Consider the following 20,870-nt stretch of genomic DNA (forward strand, 5'->3'; position numbering starts at 1 on the left):
ATACGGATTGGTTTCATATATGTTAACTCTTATCAATCTAATATCAATAAAAAAAAAGCTTAATTTTTTTCAAATAAGAGTCCTTAATTTTAGCTTTGTTAAAAGTGGGAACCCTATTGTTCGTCTCCGTAACAGCAGACAACCCCAGACTTTGCGTCGAGGGTGGCTCTTTCTATGGATGATGTTTTTATAATGAACTCGTTTTTCTGGCAATCCGGATTTGGCCTCTTTTTGTATATTATTTGTTCATGTTGCAAGCCGTGCGCCATCATACGTTAGTGTTAGCATATTGTTCGAAAAGCAAGTTTAAGTGCATTTTACAAATTATCCTTTATGTTAAAATTTCGAAGTTGGTAGTTTGTTGACAAGATAAGAAGTGTTTTATAAATATTCTCTTTTTCAAATGACGATTTTTACGTCTTGAAATGGCGATTCTTTTTTCAAACACAAATGATAAATTTGCAACAAATACATATATACAAGAAATTCTCAAAACAATGATCATGTGAGCAGAAGGGCTTTAAAACACACCGGAAACAGTAACCCGAAAGTAGAGAGCTTGCAATGCACCCTAGTGTGAAAAACACATTCAATAAAGCAGATTTTTCTGAGATATGCAACGAAATTAGTATTTTTGCTGTATCATTAGTTGTAAAAGAAGAAAATAGACATTACAGCTTTCTTTAATCAAACCTTTAGTCTGTTGAAATGTTTATTTTGTAAATTATTAATAGTTTCACATACATTAATTCGGTACAAGCGTGGTAACAGTATCTAACGATGGTGTTTTCTTTCTGTCTGTTGGAGGAGACATTTTGGAACAAGGACAAACGCAACCATCGAACAATATCTTCAAAGTTCTCTTTTTACAGACGAAAATAATGAGCAAGTAAACACCGTGTAAGCAATTGAGCATGCCTGCAACTGCATACAAATAATAAATACCTGTGATCCACGGAATGAATTCTGTTATCCAAACTAATCCCATAATCAGTACTAATTTCATACAAAGTCTATATCTGAAACGAAATGTAAAAGAAAATGTAACATTCTGTTATCGTAATGACGCTGATTTTGCTTTTCAATTACATCACTTAAAAAAAGGTAATTTATCTTGAATCGTGTATCATTTGCTAGCATCTTAAAATGCTTATTTTCGAGGTCTCGGTTAATTGGTTATGCGCTAACAAACATTTTTTTTTTAAACAATGTAACCTTTTGATATTCAGATGCTATTGTAGGGAAAAGGAATACGTATTTTAATTGCATTTATTTTTACCCATTGGCAAAATGGATCTTGTTTTGAGTTTGAATGTTGAACTTGATTTGGACATCATCAGACTTTGCAACTGTGTTCAAGAATAATGGTTAACAGTGCGCATGCGTTTCGATGGCGACCGCTGCTGTTCGATAATTTTTTTAGAATTCTGTTTTTTATTTTTCACCGACAGTCATTCTTAATGTATTTACGTAATAATAATTTAAAGTATTTTTACATTCTTTTTATTATTAACTTATAATTACTGTTTTGACGGTGATTTTAACATAAATATGAATACTGAAGAAGGAAAAGTATTTTGTGACATCTTGTAACACGTATATAGCCCAGGGCTAAAGAGAATAGAAGGGCTAGTTCACTCCGCTCTTAGAGCTGAAGCTACGATTTACCTCCTCATGACTTCATTGTGTCCACAGATCTCGGAGATCGCAAGCAAAGATATGATAACTTTGCATCTTTCTCTTTGTAGAAATAAGTTAGAATTTTTCTGGTTATTAGCTTTCAAATTTTATGTAATTAACACATTATTTCTGTTCATAAGCATAGTTCAAAAAAACTTTCTTGGTTATTATATTCAAAAAAAATACCATTTTAAACTTATAAAAATGTTTTACTAGTTGGCGAAAATGACACTATAAATACTTTATTTTAAAGAGTTCAGTTTTAACTTTAATTATTAAGAAAAATGAAAGCATATATCGACACTTTTTTTTATCTACATATTCTTTTATAACGATAAGTTGAGTTAAATTTAGAATCCCTGATTTTAAAATATGTCGTTAATAGCAATTTGCTCATACTTAATCATTAGGAAACATCAACCTTAAACGCTAATTACTGAAACAAAATAATAATTTAGGTTCATAATGACATTAGAAATTTTACAATTGTTTATAGATATTTAAATTTACGATGATATAATTAATAGATATTTAAATTGAAGAGAATAATTTTTAAAAAAATCATATATATTTAGAATAACTACATTAAAAAATATGTTATGAAATTAGGAGAATTTCAACTGTATACTATATATTTTATTTATACTTTTTATTTACATTTTAATTTTCTTTGAATTTATCCATTTTTTAATTCTTTTCACATGCCTTTCTTTTTGAAGTAACGAGGCGGTTTCTATTTCGATAATGAATTTTTATAAAAGTTCTTAACGACAGTAGTTCGTTTTTTGTAGTTCACTTACGTCGCACTAGAGCTGCACAATGGGCTATTGGCGACGGTCTGGGAAACATCCCTGAGGATGATCCGAAGACATGCCATCACAATTTTGATCCTCTGCAGGGGGGATGGCACCCCTGCTTCGGTAGCCCGACGACCTGCACGCGAAGTCGAGCACTTCACAGTAGAACAGTTTAACGAGGACCAATACCGCACACCCTCGGTCCCTACGCAGACTGATCCAAGTGGGTCACCCACCCGCACACTGACGGCAGCCAGTGATGCTTGACTTCGGTGATCTGCTGGGAACCGTGTCTTAACGATCAGTCCACTGCGGGACTCTTAACGACAGAATAAACGTATTGTTGTTTTATATTAACTGTGTCATTTCGGAATCCATTCTTTACATAGTTGTTCCTTTACTTTAGGAAACACGCGGAATATTATATTTTTTCCTTTTGTTTTTGTATCAGAATTTTTGCTAGTTGCAATCGCGCAAACTGGCATTTCGATAATATTTTTAAATTCTTGTAAATTCACAGCAAAAACTGAGGAAAGTCATTATAGAAAATAACAAATGTCTCAGAATATCTCGCGAAAAGAAATGATCCAATATTAGTTAGAGCTAGTAAGGCTGAACGCTCCGTTCTTCAAGTAAAAGTGCGAGCTTTGCGCCAAAGTGACGTCACTAGAGTAACGTCGGAGGATTGGCGCGGCGAGAGTTACTTCAAAGGAGTGAACCAGCCCTTCTAGTCTCTTTATCCCTGTTTATAGCCAGGATTTGAAAACCAATCCGACGACAAACCTCAACTGAGACAGTTTTTGCAACCCATGATTTGAAATGTTGTGGCGTTTATCGGAGTCAAACCTGAAAAAAGAGTATTTGACCAATGGATAACCAGTAATCGTAATGAATCGATCAAAAAAAAATTTTTGTTTTTGTTGCTTTCTTAATAAAATTTCCTCAATCAACTGTATTATTAAAAATAATAATGAAGCGATATGACGTATAATACTGTAAGTGAATCAAGCATATGATACATCTTTCACGGTTAGATTATATTTTTTTTATTTATATATATTCTATAAAAACTATTGCATGAAGCAGGCATACATCCACACATGACTTGGTTTAAAAAGTACGAAAAATTCTATCTTCCGTGCATCATCATTTTGATCAACTACGATAAGCTCAAGACAGGAATTTGAATGTTAAAAACATTAGTTTCGTAAACAATAAATGTTTTTAAAAATATGCTCACACATGTCCATGAATGGCCAAGAAGACTTTGAATTTCGAGGAATGTGGCAGACAGTGAGTACCAGCCGCCTTTAAATCCATACTAGTTTACACCCATTGATTTGAAGCTCTGTGGACTTCTTATGTTGCCATCGGGTACAAAATAAACCTTTAAATATGTGCTTTATTGCCATTTGAGGTAGTATGGGTGAGAAAAAGCGGTTGGTTTGCATCGTTTTAGGCCATGCGTTTTAAGACGATAATTGAATTGTCTCTAAAAATTTGCGTTCGAAGGAAAATAAGTTTCTAGTGTTCAAAGGAATTTTATGAAATACACGTTTTATTTAGTTTTTATAACAATACTTGGATAGGGTATATTTAGAAAACATCAATGTGGGAATTACCGAGCAATGGCACTTACCATAGTAAAAACTTCAGTGTGGGGAATAAGTAAAAATGGCTCATATATCCCTGTCTAGTAGCAAACACGATCATTTTAAGCGATTTTTTTCATTTTGCAATTAATCCATAAATCAATATGCAATAATTTGCATGTCAAACTCAGTATTTTTTCTCTCTTTTTTTGAGAATCCAAATAGGCATTTAAAAACATGGTGGTTCTTGTTTAAAGTTTTCCCCACCCATAGGGTTAGTGTTTTTTAGATCTGATGCTTCTCGAGATATTTGATCGTTTCCTTAGATTTTGGATACCCTGTATAAAAACCTATTTAAGTCCTTAAAACTAGGTAAATTTTTTTTAATGCTTTTACACCACTGTGCACTGTCATGCGAGTCATTCTCTACAACAATTTAGTTCCGAGAGCAGATGGCGATAATAATTTAAGATATATATATATATTTAATTTTTAAATAATTATAGTTTTGAGATACGACACAAGCTAAATTTAAAATATACGTATTCACCTATAAGTAGCCTGGTTGCGGTTGCGGAATCTGCAATAAACTTATAATCAGAAAAAAATTGGAAATAGGAAAATTCGATACAAATCATTTAAATAGCTAAAATAATTCTTTAATAATGGACAAACAAATAATAATTTTATACCACGAATTTTTCTCTTTTCCTCAATTTCTATTTAATTTTATCTTTTTGTTGAATTTCATTAAAAAAGCTACAAAACTGAATGTAAAATATTATCTAGTTAAAAAATTTATTCATCGTAATATTTATAATTTTCATTTTTGAGGCTGCTCTTCTGCAACTGTCTGTAAAACGCCTTCCTCCTTTTTTGTTAACTTGTTAAGAGCCTCTAAATACTGCTGTCGAATATTATTCATGGTTTTTAAATACAATTCAAGATCTTTTCCCCTCGCTTCAATTTCACAATGGAGGAAACTCTTTAGAAATTCGTTTTCTTCGCTCGCAGCTTCTAACTGAGCAGCTATAGACAAATCTTTCTTGCCACCTTTTTTCTCTTTGCTCTTGTGTTGTTTTGCTTTAGGTTTAGCTTTCTCTGTTTCTTTTCGTTCTTCGATAAGATGTTCTATATCTTCCTGTCGGTCTTGATTTTGGCGACAGTGTCTTTCAGCTTCCTCAGTTCTGTCCATCACTTTCTCTAACTGTCGAGTGAGCTGCTGCAATATCTCCAAGAAAGACTGTTTTTGATACTCGCTTGTTTCCCAAAGAACTTTATACTTGGTTGCGTCTAGTTCTCTCTCGTCTTCTGTCGCTACTTTTTCACCTTGTTTCGCACAAACGAGTTGTGACAATTGTGCCTCTCGATCTAGCATCTTTTTCATTTGCATCTGATGAACTGTTAGTTTTTTAATAAGTTCCAAATCGCCTTTTGTCTTGGCATCGTATGTTTGAAGTTGTTCTTTAAGGTTTCTAAGTTCTTCAGCTAATGTTTTATTGTGAGTGACAGAAGCTTTATACATCAGAGCTAAATCACCATACTCGTTCATCAACGAAGTCACTTCCTTAGTTTGTTTGCTTTTCTCTTCCTTCCTTTTGGCAGCTTCCTTTTTAAGAAACTCAACTTGGCGCCGAGGAATCAAATCATCGACGCGTGGAAAACGAGGATTATATTCTGGAATGCAGAGTGGGTTTCGTAAGTACTTGTGACTGTATGCTTTTGATTCCATATTGGCGATTTCTGCTTTGAGTCGCTCAATTTCTTCAGATCTGCCTTTCCACTGCTTTGAATTCAACAACTGGTGTAACGTCATGTCCGATCCAATTTCTTGCCTTACAAGTCGCCGATACATGTTCAACTCCTTACTCAGGGAATGTAGTTGGTTCCTTGCTTCGGCTAATAAGAATCTACTGTGCTCCAATTGATATTTAAGTCTATCGCCACTCTCCACAATAATTTCACTCGCCAACCATTTGTCTTCGCAATCGCAATGACCGGGGATGTTTTTAAGTTCATCCATCAGATTTCGAGTCTTTTTTTCGAATTTCTCTTCAAGCTTTAAATCCTCGGCTCTAGCTGACTTTAAGTCGGTCATAAGTTCTTTAATTCGAGCTTCGTTAGGATCCGCTAATGATGTATCCGGCGTAGTTATAGTTGGCATTGCTAAAGGTGGTAAATGTCTGGTGTGCTCTGACGTGTGCGGCAAATCTATGTTGCACAAACATTTAGGTAACAGTTCGGAGTTTTTCATTGCTTCCTCCATACCATTAAGCATTAATAAAGTGTTTTCACAATTCTAGGAAAAAGCTCATGCATCTAAACGAAAAACATTGATTTTAAAATTTTAGTGGAACCGTATCTTATCAACACATTACGTATTTATCTATTTGTAATTAAGTCAATTTACTACTTAAAATAGGTAGTTTTATGCTTCTACTAACCACAATATAATAGTGGGACAGTAAGAAATTAATAGAGATGTCCAGGTCAGATACTGATCTAGATCAGTATTCCACTATCATTAATTCCTATAGAACGATTCGCATTCCTATCCCATTAGAAACGCATTCCAATTGGTTGCATTTGTAACTAATTGATCCTTAATAGATTTCCAGCGAGCAGATGAGTGAAGTAACGTCAGTTTAAGCATCTCTCTGAGCAATGTTCATCCATAAAGCTCACAATGTGAAAGAATTATTATTAATTATATTATGTAAGTAGTTATTATTTTTTATTCATTTAATGAATATTAGTAAATTATTTTTTATTCATTCTTAAATCATAAATTTCTTTAGGATGAACGGATTTTACTTAAGAAATTTTACATATGGTTCTATCTCCCCGAAATTTTATCGTTAACGCCATTTGAGCTTCACAGCTCATGAGCGAAACTTTCCCTGCAAATTACCGTATCCCAAAGGGGTTAAAAATAAACTTACGGTTAACGTACGAGAAACGCTATGAAAGCTCTCCAATATAATACAACTTTATACCATAGTTTTTGGTCATCTTTGTTTTAACTACATGAGTCCATGCTTACGGAACTTCTGCCCTTATTAGCAAAGAAAACAAAATCTGTAAAGTGTAGCTTCGTTAAAAGTTTTATCCTCCAACGTAAGTTTTGAAAAGGAGAAAATCAAGGATTATTTGACAAATGTAAGAAAAGCAATTATTATCGTAAACATGTGAGATTTTTATCCTGCGTCTTCCAGAAATCTACAAAGTTGAGGCTAGACCTCCTAGTTGAGGCTAGGCTTTTAAAAATGAATAAAGAAATAAAATTTTAAACAAGGGAATTTCTTTTTATTCATGTCCGCCTGAAAAATGGAGATTACAATTTAAAATTTTGACATTGCTCATCCCTAAGAAGGTTAAAGATCATGTTTGGTATCATTCAATGCATCGTTTGAAAATATTTCCTGTTCGTAGTTTTAGATTTTTGAACGCTTCCATTCTTTCAGAACATTTTATAAACAACATAAAAAATAACATTATTGACAAAACAATGTTATTTTTTATAACAAAAAATAACATTATTAATAACATAGCATTTTAAAAAATAACATTATTGTTATTTTTTAAAGGTGTCGTTATGGATAGTTTGAGATGTCATATCTCCAAAATCTATTGTTAGCTTTAAATAACTTACTTTATTTTATCATAGGAGTTGCATCAATTCGAAAACACTCACTAATAGCAACTAGCTACTTAGTCTCATTCCAGTTTTGCCAAGTAAAGACTGCTAGGCCATTCCTTACTATGAAACTTTACAAATACATTTTTAAAATGCTTTAAAAAACAAAATTGTGTTATATTTTATTAAAAAAAGTTAAGAGAACGTTCTAAAAGGAAGACACATGTTTTCTCAACCCTTGCACTCATTCAGCAGGTTACACTCCAGAGAAATTTCTGAGTTCATAGAGTGAATTTCAATATTTTTCGCATATTTATGAAAAAAATGCTCAATAATTTTTTTCTAAATATAAGTGAGATAAAAAATAAACATACAATACATATATTACCTTTTCTGGTGACGATTCGCCGCCAATATTGTTGTGGCGCTTCGCACTTTAACAATTGTTCTTGCAGTCACTGCAAAAAATATACAGTTTGCAGCCAATGTTAATCCAACTGGTGCATTGAAGTAAATCAAGAATGCCTCTTGTCCAGTTAGCCAGCATTTCTTCTGTCCGAAATTTGGCCTGTAATAGAACGGAACAGATTCTATTTGATCAATGGCTATGGCCGGAGCAACGCACATAAATGTCATTGCCCATGCATAAACAGAATACTTCCAAAATCTTGCTTTACTTTCAGAATCTTGCTTAATAGAAGCCATAGTTTTCATAATATCGTACGACATTACATTTGTCCAAAAGAATGTTGCAAGAAATGTCGTATGTACAGCAACACCCATTACAAAACATATTCTGAAAGGAATTATGTTGCGCCACAACAAGTCAATTATCAGTAGAATGTAGGTAACAATAAGACAACATGAAATTGAAATAACATTTTTTCCTGGCAAAGTACGATGTTCATTGATTATGAAATACACTATTATTAAAGTAATTGAACAAATGATGGAAAGACCCAATTCTGCGACGAGGATGGGATAGTATTTATTTAATGCTGGTTTCCGAACACTTTCACTAATGTCATTGTTGAATTCGTTGTACGACGAATTAGATTCATTGTACGTCAAAATAGATTCATTGTACGCCAAATTAGATTCATTGTAAGTCAAATTGGATGCACTGTAAAAGAGAATCGACTCATTACTGGCCATGCTTCTTTTTATTCAATAACCACACTTGATTTTACCATTATCCAAAGTCTGAAAATCAATAGCAAAAACATTAATTATTAAACTATTTAAAATAATAATTTAATTTGAAAGCAATTTCTTACTTTAGGGGAGAGTGGGGTCAATTGCAACAGGGTACGATTGTAACAGAGCAAAAATTTCGAGTGTCGGGTTCTAGATTTGGTTCCTAGGTGGCGCACAAGGTGTATTCAATAAATCTACATGTACACCCCTGCTGGCAACCATTTTTATGTACTTTTGAAAGAGTTGCACCACAAAAGAGATTTTCACACTTCGTAAGTAAGTACTTTTTTTGGTATTAGAATATTATATTGTAACAAAGTAATTTTGTTTAAACAAATAAAAATTATTAACCGAATATGCAAGTGGACACCTTAATTGACATTAAAAAAATGATTAGTTTTGTTAATTAACTAGGAATTGTTTTTAACAAATGAAGCTGAAATGGCGTCTTGGGGACGATTGTAACGATAAGTAAAGGGACAATTGTAACAGCTGAAAATAAATAATCTTATGTTTACAAACCATTACTTAACTCTTTAAGAACCACCAATAGTTTCCTATATCATTTATATTATGTTGCATGCGCATTATTTTATTTGTCACCTTTCACAGCATAAATTAAAATTTTTAACCCCTTAAAGTTAAAAGTTTAACACTTTAGGTCTCTGCTCATTATTATTTTTACTCCTAAAATATCACGACTATTTTGATCAATAAAAAAATATATCTCAACTATGATAATATGTATAATTAACTATGTTTTAGTTGAATTTATGAACTGTTACAATTGACCCCGTAAGTGGGGACAATTGTAACAAGTGCACGACTGTCAAAAATTTTTAATAAATAAGGTATTTTTTTTTCTAGTAGAAGATAGTCTACTTTACTCGTCTGTCAATTAATACTAATAATATATTGGATTTTTTGTTAGTTAAAAATAGTTAAGTAAAAAATGCTACAATTGACCCCACTCTTCCTTACTTTTTGCAAATTTAACAGAGGAAATGAAGTGATTTCTCTGAAGCTTACTTTTTCGTATGACTCTGTTTTAAACGTGGCTATGGCAATTTGATTTCAAAAGATTTCTATATTAATTTTCGGTACTTAAAATCTTATATAATTATGCAAATGTTCAAAATTTTGTTATTAATGGCAATGTAGAATTTTTCTGTATGTGTGATAATTTGATTTGAAAGAATTTTGTTAAATGATTATTTCCATTTATTTACTCATCGTTTTTAAAAACACATTCAATCAGAGTATTTATTGATTATAATCGACACATACAACCATTTATAAATTAATATTTCAAATGAAAAGCATACGAAATGCCAAATAACTACATAGTTAATAATTTCTTCGTTAATGAAGAAACGTTATTAACGAAAAAATTGCTATGAATGTGACTGCGATAATTTAGTTTAAACGAATTTTGAATGGAATTATATCTAATCTAATTTATATCTAATTTGCTTGACATCCAATTTATTTTTTTAAAAAAAACGTATAAAATCTTAAAGAATTGAATATAAACTTAAACTTTTCATTATGATTATCTGGTAAACTGAAGAAATGTACCAATTTCTTTTGCTCAATAATGGTTATTGCAATGTTTAAGAGGCATAAAATGTTAAGATTTTACAAAAAACTGAAGTTTCCATTATTACTAATAATTTTTTAAGAAACTGCAGAAATTTTTAACTTATAATTGTAACAGCACAATTAACAAAAGAATTCTAATAATAATTAATATGATTCTAATTTCTCACGATTTATTTTATGAAGAAGTTCAAAAATCAAGCTACTTATCAGGTTAAATTTATTCAACTAGATATAATTATTCTAAACCAAGAAATAAGTTTAAATCGCTGTCTTACCGGTAACATTTCGCTCGCTAGCAAGAAATATTATGCGCAAAACCAAAATGTAAAGAAAAATAACAAATTATAGTAACTATAGACAGTGAAAATCGCAGGTGCTAATCAGACAGTAAGCATTATATTTCTTTGGACAACTGACATTTGTACTTCTTTGATTTTGTCAAACCATAATCACGTTCAAAAATGGTAAAAGAGAAAAAAAAGTTCTTCGTAAAAATGATTTTGATTTATCTCTCTGTTATATTTATTATGCAACTCGACAAGATAGGATTTTTCTTTATATTCATAATAATAAAAGTGCCGTTATAAAAAAAGATCCTGTATTCAATGAGATCTATGAGACCAAATTCAAAATCACGAAAAGAAATGCTCAAAATTTAAATAAATTAGTTAAAAAGTTATTAAACGGAGAGAAAAAATAATTATATTCCGAATGCCCTTTTAGTTATAGTTTAATACACAAAATCTTTTCCCTTAATGACATCATTATGGAATATGTTATAAATTATTCTTTTTTGTTTAAAATTAATTAGCATTTGTTAATTAAAAATTTATTTAAGGTTTTAATTTGTTATGGAAATCACTTACAAAACTCTGTCACTTGATATTGATTTCGACAGATTTTACATCTGTGGACGTATTACCAACTTTTCCTCAAAAATAACAATAATATATGTGAACTGTCCCTTTTCAAAAAAATAGCAGTGAATAATACATTTTTAAATATTCATAATGTTTGTGATATTAGCACACTATAAAAAATTCCGGATCAAACTGTATTATAAAATACAGGCATTTAGGATGCATCATCCGTAAAATCCATTTTCACCGAAAATTACTACACGATATATCAATTTTTTTGTTCCGTAACATGATTCAAAATAAATGGATTTTATGGTAAAAAGTTCCAATACTTTTCCTCTTAATTTGATCAGGGATTTTTTACAGTGTAAATTAGGATTTGTTGTACCTTTAAGTTTTTTATCTCAAAAGCATAACTACATCTTCCATTGGAAAAAAATTCAATTTAATTTTACGAGATCGTGAAATTCAAGTCAAGCTATCACTTTTTTATCAACACTGATAAAATGTAAATATTATTCCTTCATGTTTGTTTATTATCATTTCTAATTCGTATCCTTTTATAAATTGTAATCTTTTTCACGAAATGGTCGTAAAATGAAATGTTTAGCAAGAAAAAAGAGGTATGGTTACATAGGCTGTAAAAAAAAAGCAAATTTACAGTAATAAAAAAAAAACTGTCAGCTGGCGTGCCAGAATAAAACCGTTCATTACACAGTAAAATACTGTTATTTAAAAACGGACTCCTATTTTTTTAAGCAGATAAATACTGTTACTTTCACAATCAAACTATGTTATTTTAACAACAAAAAAACTGTACAATAACAACGTCAGCATTTTGGTCGATGCAAGCTGAGAGCAGAATTCCCATGACCAATCCACAGCAGGATTCGAACCCGAGACACCTTATTAGGAGATGACTCGGTCTCATAAACCACGACAACTCTAGTGTTTGGTTATGAAGAAAAATCATTAACTGCCTTTATCTTATAAGTCATACTTATCGAAAACATATTTAAGTGTAAAAACTTTTATAACTTCAGTGGCCCACCCTTATAAAAATGTCTGGCAATTTAACTTGCCGAAAAATTATATCTAAAGACAAATAATAATCAGGTAGAGTATCAATTCGACTATGAAGTCAAATCGCAATTTTATTAATATGATGTTTAAAACCATAAAATAATTTCTGAAAAGTAAAAGCAAGTATAGAAAATAATTGTAAAATGATTTGAAAAAAGATTAAGCTATCTTACGTAGGCAAAACTGCATGGCTAAAAGTAGAACTATCAGAATAAACTGATAGTTTTAATATCCGTTTATAATAAAGGTGAACAACAGAGAAAGACTATTTTGAGAAAAATAGATGTACTGAAAAAAGTCAGTTTAAAAATAAAAAAATAAATAAATAAAATTTAGGATGACGATTAAAAATAGGAAAACTGTAAAAAATATGTCTTTTTTTTCTTTTCCTTTTTTTCTTTTTGGAATTTGCAGTAATTTTTTTACATTAGACGATGCTAAATTCTGCATTAACAGAATATTTCATTGTAAATTGCCGATGACGAGAACAAAGAGATTACACGTGTGGGAAAAATTACAATTTGGAAAAAATAAATAAATCTTGCCTAGACATCAAATGGGGAGTTGGCGATTTGCTTATTTACGGCTCTATATCTCTTTCTGGGGCTAAAAATCATTAGAACCCACTGACTAAGAAGATAATGTCAGCTTAAGAAAATAATAGCGTGATTAATTACCGCTATATAAATTATTAAACATGTTTAATATTTTAAAAATTTTCAAAAATTGGTTTTTTTAAGTTAGCTAGTTAGTAATTATTACAAAGTAAAGTTTTTAAATAAAACGAACTGTGATGAAGTGTAAATAAAGAATTTTCCGTAAGCCACTACGCTAACAACATTTGTCTAGTCTGGAAACAAATTAAATATTTTTAAAATTATTTCTGAAATTAATTTCACGTATTAGGTAAATCTAGAATAGTTTGCGCATAATTCAACAAAATAACTAAAAAAAAAAGTTAATATTAGTTTGTTTTTTTAACTAACCATCGATAGCATTGACTATATTTGTTTCTTTAATGCATTCTCATTATTATTTTGTTATAATAAATTAATTATTATGATTGTTATTAAATAATTATTATGATTGTTATTAAATAATTCTTATGATTATTATTAAATAATTATTATGATTGTTATTACATAATAACTGCATACAATCAAATCATTAACACTAATTGCACATAAATGAAACTGTTATAAGATTTTGGTGAACAAGTTTCATAATATTAGAAGTTAATCATTCAAGACCTAGAAGAATTAAAAAATGTAACATTGATCTGAACACCGCATTATAGAATACGCGGCCTTTTGTTTAAACATGACTACTTCCATAAAGTACCAGCCGTGCACGCACTGTTAGCCAAGGTCTGTAGTTGTCGCTTAAGATAAAAATATTTTAAACAACTGACATTCTATAGAATATAGATAAATAGGAGGAAGAGATATGAAAATGCAGGTACTTGCTTAGGGGGGAAAATAATACAAAATAGAGTTTTTTTTTCCCTTTCCGATTGTAGTAATGATTTGCCTATTCAAGTGCTTGTTAGTACCGCTCTTGTACAGCTACGGTGAAACCACGGAATCTTTCGTTGCTTTACTTCATTCTGCAATAACATTATTAGCAGGAAATCTCTTAAAAAATTTATAACTAATTTATATCTATGTTAATCTTAAATACTTCTTTAGAAATAAAATTCAATGCTGGAGGGAAAAAAAAAAAACATTGATTAGAGTTGAAATAGGAAAAATTCAAATTGTGACATTTAGTCTTGTCGAAATCATGACAAAAGTTGGTTATGGCTCATGGGTTAAAGTCTCTTCGCCTTCGGGCAAACTATGGGACGTTTTCGTGCTTTTCTTCTGCATGTAACGCAAAGGCGGGTTAGTTCTATCAAAAAGTCCTCCGCTAAGGCAAATTTCTCCCACTACTTGATCTAAGAGTTTCCGTGTTTTCTGAATTGGATTCAAAATTACAAGACTATGGAGTTGAACATTGGTAGTTTTAAACCCAAAATTGAGTCGGCTGTTCAACGACGGTTATAAAATAAAATATAATAATATATACGGCGGAGCCATGGTGACTCAGGTGATAGAACGTTCGCTGCCCAATGAGGTGAACCGGGTTCGAGTCCCATAGAGATGACTGGTTAATATAAATTTCGCACCTGGCTCGCACCGACCACACTGCTGACGTAAAATATCCTCAGTGGTAGAGGGATCATGGGTTCGAGTCCCCTTGCCGGCAGGCTAATTGTGGGATTTTTTCGTGGTTTTCCTCTCCATGTAACGCAAATGCGGGTTAGTTGCATCAAAAGGACCTTTTTCGAAGACTAATTTGTGAAAATGCTTGATTCATGAGTTTCTTTGTCTTTTGGATTGGGTTCAAAGTTACAATGCTACGGAGTTGAACATTGATAATCATAAACCTAACATTGGGTAGGCTCTTCAACGACGATTATAAAATAAAACATGTACGGCTCGATTAATGACTATTGCATTTCAAACACTAATTGATAAATCACATAAAGCAAAATATAAATTCTTGCAATACATTATTAAGTTAATTTCTTATAGATTACTACTTAATTAGTATAATTATTCTTATTCTTAATATTTATTAAAAAACAAAATAAGATATTTATGCAATGTTAGAAAAGTTAAATACCTCCGGCTTGATATGAAGTTTTCAAGTTGAATACAAAGTGATTTCTGGCAAATACTTTATTTTTTTCTAGCATCGAAAATCCAAATTACGTAGAACTTTCAGAAGAATAGAGATTCTTGTTAGCATTTCACATCGTTACAGGATTTACAGAATAGTAACCTCTGAAAAGTGCACAATGGGGTTAGTGAGGCAGAGAAAATATAAATGCGGGATTTTCCACAGCGGAAAAAAAAGATAGATTCATTAATAGTGAAGAATGAATAAATGAAACAAATATTTTTGTTTTTATTAACCAATAAAACAAATAAGATATGCAAACACGCATCTTTTATTTGTCACAGTTTCGCTTAAGATAATTGTTTGCGAAATGTGATTCAATAATTTTGACCTAATTCATAGCGAAGATAGGGTAACTTTAACCCAGTTATACATATCGGGGTATCATAAAATTTAAAACTGCTTTGGAATCTGGCAAGAAACAGCAACAACAAAAAATATGTGCTAAATGCCGCCTAGAATGAATGTCACTTAAATCGATATTGGAGAAATTTTTTGTAACATTTTATTTGTTTAACGAATTTTATTTATTAAAATCTTTATAATTAGCAAACTTTTAAACCAATTGAAATAGTATGAATAAAAATAAACAGCTGTATAATATATAATCCAAAAATATCAAAATAAAATAAATAATAAATGGATAAAAAAATCAACAGCATTTTTGTATGCATTTAGCATTTACACTCATTACTTATCTTTTAGTATGTCTAAAGATAGTGCTTCTTGCTATATCCCCATTTTTATGGGTTTTGGAAATAGTACATACCCATAAATGAACCTAATGTTTCGATTTTACCACTGTACAAATAAAAAATTATTCTGATAGTAGTTGATATTTAACATAATTTGAAAAGCATGTTGCCATATAATTTATACAGATTTAAAAGCGTTTAATATAAAATGAAATTCGTTTTATCTTTTTGCATATTTTACAAGCTTTTATTCTAAAATAGTTCGAAGCTTTTTAAAAATATTTTGCTCAAGCATATTTCTTTAAAATATAGAATTATAAAGTGAGAAGAAGAAAAATTTCAGCAAACGATATTATAAACAGCGAAATTGTTATCCATATGCAAACTTTTAACTTTTGTTTTAGAATAAATTGGATGCATGAAAGCACAATGATTCTTTCAACGATCGTAATGTTATTTTTTTTTTTTTTAGTTTGTGTTGGTGTTTAAAACACCATTGGTGCATATTTTGGTGTAAAAAATTTATGTTTCTCATAAAAAATGTGGTAATAGAATTTTTCTACATATTTAAACATTAAAATGAGAGGAATACATTCTTCATAGAACAATACTTCATTGAAAATGGCTTAATGGGAAAAGTGAAAAGGAAGAAAAGAAAAAGAAAAGCATTCTAAATGTGATGGTAATAAAAAAAAACTATTTTCATAATTTTATTTTAACAATAGAAATTCATTTGAGATTCATTCATTCAAGAGTTAATCATGTTTGGAACTTATAAAATATTGTTTGGTTTTGAGAATAATATTATTGACCTGTCTAAATTACATGATCATTATCTGTTAGCATTAAACGAGGAAAATACTGTGGTAATGAAAAAAGGTTCTAGAATTGTGAGTAAAAAATATTGCACACACATATTTTTTAAATAATACTCGTTGATTATTTGCCCCGACATTTTAATACCGGAAACAAGTCTTTTTACAAGGCTCACAATTATGATTAAAATGACCAAAATAATTTCCCTTGCTCACAAACGTATTTTCTTCTTACAATACATAAGAAAGGCTTGTATGCAATATATTATTAGCTAATTTATAATATTAATCTTGTTTTTTCTTTCATTTTTCAAAAAAAAGAAAAAACCTTTATGCAGACATTCATTTACATTTTTATCTTGTTAACCTTCTCATCTTGTGACTGGACGAATATAAATGAAAGGGTTCGAAGGTTATGAGCCAAACCTGAAACGTGGAATTCCACGTGCGTTTTAGAAGATATCAACTCTTTCGGAGCTTTTTAAATTTTGTTCTGAACTATAGGATTTATTATTTTTTTTTTGCAATTTAAATATTAAAATCAATTGCGTAAAACAGATTCAATAACTGCTGATTGCTATTTAGATGAATCATGGGAAATGGTGAAAATGTGAATCTAACTGTAAAAATCCATTTTACCGTAGAATCCATTTTTATAGTAAAATATTATGCCGTACATTTTACAGTATTATTTATTTATTTAGAGTGATTTTACGGTAATTATTACAGTAAAAATTACGGTGTATTTATTTTCGTGTTACGGTGTATCATATTATATCATATGTCCCAGTAAAAAATTGATTTTACGGTAAAAATTACTGGATCCTTTAGTGTCGGTGCTTTTTACCGTAATTTGATCCTAATTTTTTTATGGTGTATGTTACAATGTAACATACTGATTAAATAAATAAAAAAAATCATTATGGTAATGAAAATTTGAACAAGAGATTATTCTAATGAGAAAAACTTGATAAAATTACATAGCTTACAATTTTTATTTAAAAAAATGTTATTAGAAGGTTCTGCGACTAGATAACCAGTTTTTCTCAAAATACACGTAAACAGTCATTCTGTTTTAACAAAATTACGAATTATCTATTGTTTATTCAAATATTTTTAACACTAGATAATTAAATATTCGTTTAATAGACTACCGACCTCTGCCAACTTGGCGAATTCGAGATGTTCACGGTGTGCCAACACTAAACTACCCCACAAAATTTGGCATTACATAAATTAAACTAGGCTTACATGATAAGTAACGTTACTTAACCAAGAAAACTACTTAGAAAAAATTACTAAACACGCATTAGAAATATGAAATAGTTTTACATTATTTGCAATGTAAAAGACCATGTTCTAGAAATTTAATTTACACAATGATAAAGGGCAAGCCGATCATAATGTACATATTTATCACCTTTGGTTTTGAAGATGGTGAATATCTTATTTGTATAACGACGTCATTTACTTTTTTTTGAGACCTATGTATGGGACCATCCCAGTGTAATCCTTTACCTCGAATCGGGTTCCAAAGCCAGAATTATTTGCTTCTAAACTTCTAATACCATACAAATCGCAGAAATGCAACTACAGAGTTGATGCTAAAAGAGCCATCTCTGTTTCTGAATTCCAATCCGTCTATTTTCAAAATTCCAATTTGTTCGAAAGTTTTTGCAAATTTAAATACTTTTTCGTGATTTGTTCATCTTTTTGTTACTTATTCATTGGGGAAAAAAAAATTCCCTCCCCCTCACGTGATCTTTATTTTTTTTTCTTAACTCGTCCTCGAATAGAGTCAATGAGTAGTAAAGAAACAGAGAGAGAGAGATTGCATATTGCAGAAAACCTATCTTAATATTTACATTGAATTTAAAGAAGGAAAAAAAAACTTAATAAAGAGCAATAAAAAACCGTCCCATATTTGGATTGTTATAAGTCTCGTCAACGAGTGAAATTACTTCTCATTTATAACTTCTTATTCAATATTAAATCGCACAAAAAAAAGAAAACCTAATGTCCACATCAATAACATTTCCATATCAGAATGTTCCTTTAACATTTTCCTGGACAAGTGCAAAATTTCATACATTTTGTTACTACAGTTTTTGTATTATTATTCAAAATCACCGGGCGAAAAATATTCTGAATCGGCTGTGACAGCAGCAACTTTTTTGACATAGAATTTATTTGAATTAAAAATTTATGTTACAAAAGTTCACGTAGAAAAAAAAAACTATTATCAGCAACAGTAACATTTCCATATCAGAATATTCCTTTAACATTTTTCTGAATAAGTGCAAAATTTCATACATTTTGTTATTATAGTTTTTCTATTATGAGATTGAAAACCACACCGAACGATAATATTCTGAATCGGCGGTGACAGCAGTAATTTTTTTTGACATGAATTTGAATTAAAAATTTTTATTGCTAAAGTTCACGAAAAAAAAGCTATAAATTTTAATTTAAAGGGTAAATAAAAAATATTTTCAAGTTTATTAAATTTAAAAAATTTTCACTTTTTTTTTTACTTACTTTGTAGATACAGTATAGGGCCCGCCTCCATTCAATGCAAAAAAGTCTTGCGTTCGCTTACGAGCAAAACTGTTTTAATGTGTTGAAGCTATTTTAAAAACAAATTAAACACTAAATTTTCTATTTTGAAACTGAATTGCCATAATACCTTTCATAAATTGCTTTCATATCATGCTTTGGTTGTCAAAATTAAAAATTTGCCATAGTTAATAAAATTATGAAAGGAATTCATAGATTTTAGGTAAATAATTTTTTCTCTTATAAATTGAATTAATCATTTCTAAAAAATTGAAATTTTTTTAGTAATAGTGAGTGGGCAAGATTAATGAAGTTATAATATCTAGAAATCATATAAGTTAAAAAATACCAACTTACTTCGAAATTTTCCCTGTCTAAGTGACTCAAACAAATGAATATTTTTGAATGGAACGATAAATCTGCCGGCACAGTCCTCCCGTTGCGTAATAACAACCAATTAAATCCAAGTATAAACTAAGCAGTTCTCCGGGTTTTCCGCTTTGGTAACGTGATCTAACAGGTGGAAAAAAAACATAGAAGAATGTTTTCGTCCTGCATCGCTGTAAGGAAATTCCCGAATTTCCATAAAATCTGATCCACCCATCTTCTAAACATAATGCATCCTTTAAAAAAAATTAGAAGCGTTGAAAAAAAAAAGACCTTAATTTATTCGGTAAATATAAGTACGTGTTGTTATAAAGAAAGGGTTATATCTTCTTTTTTTTCAATATTAGCGAACATCCTGTTGAAAATTACATTTTTGAAAAACTTGTTTTTAGAACTAAAGTAAATGAATTCAGAAGGTGATGGGGGTAAATAAAGTGTGATACAAAAAATTTACTTTTTCTTCTTCCGAATGAGATTTGTCATATCCGCTTTGCAAATCATGTAAGCAAATACGTTATCTTTATATACCCATTTCATTTCGAAATGAATAGGTTGTCCACAAATGCCACACTTCAGGAAAAAAAAGACGAAAAAAAAGTGTGTCCCCCTCACATCTAGAAAAAAATTACCATGTTATGAAGATCAATTATTCCCATTTGGGGGGGGGCTGTGCGAACCTAAATGATAAACCTTCTATCCGCTGGATCCTGAGACTAAATGAATAAATTTCATAAGCAACTGTGAACCTATTGATTGGCGAACGAGTACTGATTATTTTGAAAATATGTAACGATCTGAATTTCCTAAATCATTTTGAAAATATGCAGTTCGATCCCCGCCGGCCGAAGACTCTCCGCAATGGTGACTGATGCACGTTAAATCTGTCGAGTCACAAAGTCCTCCATGTTCTCATAACAAATCATACCGCTGGGGGTACTGATCCAGAAGTTTTCTTGCCTTCTGTATTGGTTCAAAATAATAAAGGCTAAGGAGTGGAACGTTAGTAGTCGTAAACCAAAAATTGGATCGGCTGTTCAACGACGGATATAAAATAAAATTATTTCGAAAGAGCTGTGGTTTCTCTGGGGATAGAGCGTTCGCCTTCCACTGAGACGAGCCGGGTTCGAATCCCAGTCGATACGAATTCCGCATCCGGCTTGCACCGACCACAATGCTGACGTGAATTATCTTCAGTGATAGACGGATCATGAGTTAGAGTCCCCTTGCCGTCAGACTAACCGTGGG

The 20,870-nt window shown here is 30.7% G+C and overlaps 1 protein-coding gene across 1 annotated transcript; it reads right to left on the minus strand.

Annotated features, from left to right (window-relative positions):
- Window positions 1-667: 667 nt before the first annotated feature.
- On the minus strand, window positions 668-19,735 carry LOC107436305 (putative G protein-coupled receptor Mth-like 1). Its single transcript, XM_016047959.5, has 4 exons — window positions 19,596-19,735; window positions 15,116-15,276; window positions 8,095-8,909; window positions 668-1,019 (listed from the first exon to the last, which is right to left on the minus strand). The coding sequence occupies exons 3-4, from the start codon at window positions 8,859-8,861 to the stop codon at window positions 746-748; spliced, it is 1,041 nt and encodes a 346-aa protein (XP_015903445.3). The 5' UTR covers window positions 8,862-8,909; window positions 15,116-15,276; window positions 19,596-19,735; the 3' UTR covers window positions 668-745.
- Between the last annotated feature and the right edge of the window lie 1,135 nt (window positions 19,736-20,870).

The sequence above is a fragment of the Parasteatoda tepidariorum genome, chromosome 2 (genome assembly GCF_982258835.1).
Source record: "Parasteatoda tepidariorum strain Cologne lab strain chromosome 2, Ptep-v5.0, whole genome shotgun sequence".
NCBI lineage: Eukaryota > Metazoa > Arthropoda > Arachnida > Araneae > Theridiidae > Parasteatoda > Parasteatoda tepidariorum.